This window comes from Vigna unguiculata, chromosome 2, assembly GCF_037176805.1.
Source record: "Vigna unguiculata cultivar grain cowpea cultivar isolate G323 ecotype 2 chromosome 2, ASM3717680v1, whole genome shotgun sequence".
NCBI classification, from domain to species: Eukaryota; Viridiplantae; Streptophyta; class Magnoliopsida; order Fabales; family Fabaceae; genus Vigna; species Vigna unguiculata.
The window spans coordinates 5,221,206-5,227,831 of NC_140793.1; the positions used below are offsets into that span (position 1 = coordinate 5,221,206).

Sequence of the window (6,626 nt, forward strand, 5' to 3'; positions counted from 1 at the left end):
AACATAAGAAAATTCTTAAACATATAACATACATATAAAAAAAATGATACAAGAATAAAATTAGTTTAGTTCAATAAAATAGTTGCACAATTTCTATTTTACTAATTTAGTAAGATAAATATATATTTAAATTGTTAAAAATAATTATTAGGTCCAAGTATAATAGGAAAATATGTTATTATAATTCTAAAATACAGAGATGAAGGAAACTAGTTTTTCTTTTTTCAAATAAACAAACATGATAAAAAGAAACAAACAAAGAGGAAGCTGTTTAATGAATTATTTTATTGCAATTACTGTTTCCCAGATCATATAATGTTGTCCACATCCTCTAATTGAATGCTACAAAACATATGTCCACATTCATTGTATTTTGTAGACTACACCAAAAAGCAAGCAAAATCAAATTTGTGTTTTTTTCTAACAAATGGACTAACTCCATGGTTAGTGACATGGCCCCATCTATATATATTGGGTGTGTTTGATGAGAAAAGGATCATCAAAGAGAGAAAGAGCAGAGTGATGGGAAACATTGATCTTGATCCCGCTTTCATACAATCCACAGAACACCGTCCCACACCAAAGGTGGTGGAAGTGAATGAGATTCCGGTGATTGATCTCTCAGAAAGCAGAGATGAATCATCGATAATATCAGATATTGGGAAGGCCTGTGAGGAGTGGGGGTTCTTTCAAATAGTTAATCATGGGGTTTCCTCTGAGTTATGCAGAGAGGTTGAGATTGAGGCCAAAAAGTTCTTTGGGTTGGAGTTGGAGGAGAAAAGAAAAGTGAAGAGAGATGAGGTTAATTCAATGGGGTACCATGATGGAGAACACACCAAGAATGTCAGAGACTGGAAAGAGGTCTTTGATTACCTTGTGGAAGACAATGCACAGGTTCCATCCTCTTATGAACCAGATGACAAGGATCTCAGAACACTCACCAACCAGTGGCCCCAGCACTCTCCCCATTTCAGGTACTCTTTTTTTCTTCTTTTCTTTTTCTCTGATGTGTTGATCAAAAGAAGAAAATGGTAACAATCATGATGATTCTGTGTTTGATCAGGAAAATAATGGAGGAGTATGCTAGAGAAGTGGAAAAGCTATCATACAAGTTGTTGGGGTGGATCTTATCAAGCTTAGGTTTGGCTGGTGACAAATTCCATGGCTGCTTCAAGAACCAACTCAGCATGGTGAGACTCAATTACTATCCTCCATGCCCTTTTCCTCATCTGGCACTTGGTGTTGGTCGCCACAAGGATTCCAGTGCTTTCACTGTTCTTGCACAAGATGAGGTTGGAGGCTTGCAGGTGAAGAGAAAATCAGATGGAGAATGGATTCCTGTTAGGCCCTTCCCAAATGCATACATCATCAATGTTGGAGACATAGTTCAGGTATCTTATTCTTACATGCTTTATCTTTCATCATCAATTTGTAATTTGTGTTCAACCTCATCTTTTATCGGATTTGACACAGGTTTGGAGCAATGACAAGTATGAGAGTGTGGAACACAGGGTGGTGGTGAACACAACCAAGGAAAGGTTCTCAGTTCCGTTCTTCTTTTTCCCATCTCACCATGTGAATGTGAAACCTGTTGAAGAGCTTGTTAGTGAGGAAACTCCAGCAAAGTTCAGAGAATACAACTATGGCAAGTTCTTTGCTAACAGGAACCGAAGTGATTTCAAGAAGCGTGATGTGGAGAACATCCAAATTGATCACTTCAGGATCTGAATTAGCCTTCTGGAATGGCTTCTCAACATGTCTTTGTGTTCTTGTATTTTCATCTTTCCAAATAAAACGATGTGCATGCAAGAAGTGGATATGTTAATTATGTCACTCCTAAACTGTAATGAAACAATGCAATTTGCATGCTCATGAATTTCATGGAAATATTACAATTTCCAACCCCTTCTTCTTCTTGCTCTTACACCCCTTCTTGTTTTCTCAGTTTTTCTTTTTCTAATCATCTATCAAGTTAAAATCTGAAGCATGAATTTTCTTGAAAAAGATATCAACATGTCAGAATCTACAAAACAATGCTAGTAATGTTCCAAAAACTTAATTAATTTTGGAATAATGCATTTTTAAATCAACAATGGTATAATAAATTAACAAGCTGAAGGATATTTGAGATTATTAGAATATATATTTAATAATTGTTTGTTCCCCTGGATCTATAAAAGATAAGACTGAAACTCAGATAAACATAAAACTATTAATACTAAGAGCATCTTTCCCATAAGCAATTTCTTTTTAGTTTTCTTAGCCCACTTTAATATTTTATGGGGACTCCACAATATCAATAAGATTTAGGCAATCAATTCATAATTTACTAAAATATTATTATATCTTAAATCAACCTACATTTTTATATCTTTATGACATAATGTTATGCACTAGGTGTGTGACTCATCTACAAGAGATTACATAAACTAGTCAAGTTTATTCAAAAAAGTATGAACATAACAGTCTAATATCAGTTAAAGTTAACATTTAGGATACACTACTCCAAGTAACAGTTATAGATACATATAAAATTCACTGAACCATAGATATAAAAATATTAAGTCAATTAAACCAAAATGGAGTTATTATTATTTTACATTTTAAAGATTTGTGTCATCATCTTTCATTTAGTTTTATAATGTAATAATTTATTATCATTTTATTATTCAAAAAATGTTGAATTTTATTGAATTAATTTCGATTGATGAATAAATAGTCATCCAGAAAAAAAAAAAAACCACTAAATTTAATTTACTGAACAAAATGATCACCCCAATATGTAGAGAGCCAATTATTTTCATGTGTTAACTTTCTAACAACAAAATGATACTCGTAGTGTAAATTTATTTATTTTTGTAATAAAAAAATGTTATTATACATTACTAATCTCTATTTTAAAATTAGAGACAAATTTAAAATTCAATAATACTAATAACTAAAACTTTGATAATTAATAACGAATAATAAATTGAACTCTAATTTACACAATAATTACTTCTTGTCTTTCTATAAGTGATTACTGATTGATGATTCTTTTTTATAGCAGTATAATATGCCTCAAATCTATAACTAATGTAAAAAATAATTATTTTAAAAGTATTTTTTTTTGTAATAATATCATTATGCTAGAATTGTACTAGGCATGTGAATTAATGTTACATTTCTTTTTTAGTACAATACAAAAATTATAATCTTAGTACAACAACTTTAAGATCAGAGGACATGTTTCCTTGGATTCAACTCTTGCTAGTGTTTGGTCTTTGGCAATTGTGACATGTATTTATTAGAAGTTTAAATATACAATTGACTTTCAAGCAAGGCAGGTGATTGCATTCTAAAAAAGAGGAATACATGTTCAATTACTTCAACAGTAGATAGAGTTTAAATAAAATTAATGGAATCAAAGTATTTCTATTAAAAATGTATATTTTTTTATTGTATTGAAAATAAAATATATCAATATTTATTTTTTTAATCAACCGTTTACCTTATTATGTATAATTAAGTTACAATTTTATTTTTTTTAAAACTGTATTCTATTTTTGCAAGAATTATAATAATCTTCACACTATCAAAATTTACCATTTATTCTAGATATGTCTGGATTTTTTTTATCCAGAATTTCACTTTCATTAACTTAATAAAACTATGAATATAAAAAAAATACTTGAAAGACTCAAATTAGATGAAATTTAATATGGATGATATAAATCTGAAAATCTTTAGTGTGTTTGTCTTAAAATAAAATTATAATCTTTTTATGTAATGAAAAAATTGAAATATAAGAACATTCCATTATTAAAACCAAACAAATTACTTTCAAAAAAATTAACTACAAATATTTTTGTGTTGGTTATACATTCTTTAAGTTGATTAAGAATTAATCATTTAAAATTTAATTAATTATTTGACCTAATATGTTTGTGATGATTATATGGATGGAGATGTTAGGGGTTGTGTATTATTTGAAAGAAAAAAGAAATGTACTAGAATGAGAAGAAGAGAAACAGTGTTGGGTTTTAGACCCCACTTATGCATGTGAATGTATTGGGATTCACTCCCATCTCCAGGTGCTGATAAGAGAAAGAAAAGATTGTATCTGTTATGTTTGTGCAGTGGATCCAAGGTGTGGGGTGGGGTACACTGCCACTTTCATATTCCAATCAACACATGACATGCACAAAAATGTACATAGATTTCTCTTGTTTTTTATTATATCACTTTTTGGCATCTTTTTATCTACCAAAATAATTGCACCCCATAAAGTAACACATAATTAAACTATATATAACTTTATCAACTTATAAACTTATAAACTCCTTATTATTCAAGTAAATGAGTTTCTTACATCCTAATAAGATATCTATGCATGTCAAGCACATCAAATGTAGACAATTTTTGTGGGAAAATGCACCATATCATACTGGGTAATGAGTGACACATGTTTATAATATTCTTATACTCCTTACAATATCACATGCATAAGTGGACCTAACTAATAATGTATGATAAAAAGTGTATATGGTTGAAAGGGGTCTCACAACTTTTTCTCATAGAAGCTCCACCACCACTATAGGGTTCTCTAAGGATGATGATGATGACGACAAAAAGTAATTCAAAGAAAAATAGCCAATTGTTGTGTATCCAGTGGGAAATGCAGCACCATACCTATAAAGCATGCAAGGCAACAAAGGAAAGAGTTAAATTTTTTGTATTGTATTGTTGTAAGACTTCTCCAATGAGTGTACATGCATAAATAGACTCACCTGTAACGTGTATGCTATCTTTATCATATGCAATACAATACACATTATTTGTTGTCAAGTAGTCATCCAAATCTATCTAAAAGCCAAACATGTGATCTTTATATATTTGAATTCAGTCCATTACTTAACTTTAGCTTTAAATTGACTAAACATACAATATTTTTATTCTATTTTTTTCTATTGTAATGCATAATTTCTCTTCTAGCTAAAGGTCATTTGAGTATTATTCAGATGTCATTTATCACTTATCATATAATTTGAACCGAGAATAATTCAAATTTCGAAAGATAGTATTTGATGTTAATTTTATGACGGATAAAAACATATTACAAGGAATAATTATTGTTTATTTAAATATGTATGTTTTTAAGGACTTATTATCTTTTCGGATAACCTCCACTATTGATTAGACTTTCGTTCTCCTCCATACATTCAATTTTTTTTTTTTTACCTTTAAGTACCTTTATATTTTTTCCCTGTAGTTACACACTTAAAAGCAGAACTACCTATATAATACATAATGTATTTTAAAATACATCGATAACTAGTGACCAATTAATTATTTAGAAACCAATTTAGAAATAATTTTTAATTTATAAATTGATATATAAATTGGTCAGTATAGTAATTAATTATTTTTTATCATTAAAATTGGTCATTAATTAGATATTTTCTTGTAGAGTTGTATTTATATCAACTTATATATGTGTTTATGTCTAAAAGTATGTTAGATTGTGATGTAAGTATAAATAATGTAGATCTTGACTAAAATTGGTGGAGGAGTCAAAATAATATATTTAAAATTTGTACATTTAATTATTATCATTTATTCAATAAAAATAAATACATAATTTAGTATAGCTACAACTATAAAAGAAATTACACATATCTAAATGATTGTCCATCATTTTTTTATATTTTTTAACTCATCAATAATTGAATCACAACTAAATTTTTCAGCTATTTTTTTTAATGTAAATAATCATATTACTTGTAAAATATTCATCTTTCATCTTTTTAATGTGCATAGATTGATTCAAAAGTCTTCTAAAGCTTTCATCTCATTGTTTGTTATGCGAGGAACATATTATTCTATTTTCATCTTCACAAGAATTTTCTCTTTAATCACTTTAAAAATGAATTTGTTCTTTTCTTTCTCATTAATATACCTATTTAAAAAGGAAGTTTAAGACTAAAAATAATTTATTATAATCTAAAATAAAAAATTGAGAGACATAATTACTAAAAAAAACTATAATAATCAAGTCACAATTAAAAATCGGTTATAAAAAATCACATCATACATTACTTTTTTTATATTTTTAGAAAATGAATATACAAAATTGTGATGAGATAAAAATTAATGCTAAATATTAAAATATATTTCACTATCAAGTGAAACAAATTATCTTTTGTTCTTTAAGACTAGAAGAGAAGATATGAAAAATGAGGATAGAAATAATGAATTTATGCTTATCATATTTTTTTTCTTCTTCTATGTTAACAAAAGGAAACATGTAAGCATGAGAAGCGAGTACAACATATGAAAAATTAAAAACAATAAGAGAAAATAAAAAGAGTATCTTGATAAAATGTTTTTCTTTATCATATTTGATTTTTTATTATTTATTATTAAATTTTGTACTTTATAAAAGAAATAAAAAATACCTAATTTAATTTTTATTAATTTTTAATATACTACTACTTAATTTAAAAATATACATATAATTTGAAGAATTTAAAAATATATATAATTAAAAAAATTTACTTAAAAAATAAACATACAATTAATATAGAAAAAAGTATAAATTTTTGAAAAAAAATTATAAGAGTGAAAACTGTTTCAAATTAATTATT

General features: G+C 27.5%; 1 protein-coding gene across 1 annotated transcript; it reads left to right on the forward strand.

The window, feature by feature from the left end:
* The first annotated feature begins 471 nt into the window (after positions 1 to 471).
* LOC114170363 (protein LATERAL BRANCHING OXIDOREDUCTASE 1-like) lies at positions 472 to 1,902 on the forward strand. The gene is made up of 3 exons (XM_028055841.2): positions 472 to 974; positions 1,064 to 1,391; positions 1,474 to 1,902. The coding sequence occupies exons 1-3, from the start codon at positions 523 to 525 to the stop codon at positions 1,726 to 1,728; spliced, it is 1,035 nt and encodes a 344-aa protein (XP_027911642.1). The 5' UTR covers positions 472 to 522; the 3' UTR covers positions 1,729 to 1,902.
* Positions 1,903 to 6,626: the final 4,724 nt, after the last annotated feature.

Bases quoted from the DNA above. Each gene is read 5' to 3' on its own strand.
- LOC114170363 (XM_028055841.2), top strand. From the start codon at position 523: ATGGGAAACATTGATCTTGATCCCGCTTTCATACAATCCACAGAACAC. The intron at 975-1,063 runs GTACTCTTTTTT...GTGTTTGATCAG, and splicing joins CAGCACTCTCCCCATTTCAG to GAAAATAATGGAGGAGTATG. The intron at 1,392-1,473 runs GTATCTTATTCT...GATTTGACACAG, and splicing joins ATGTTGGAGACATAGTTCAG to GTTTGGAGCAATGACAAGTA.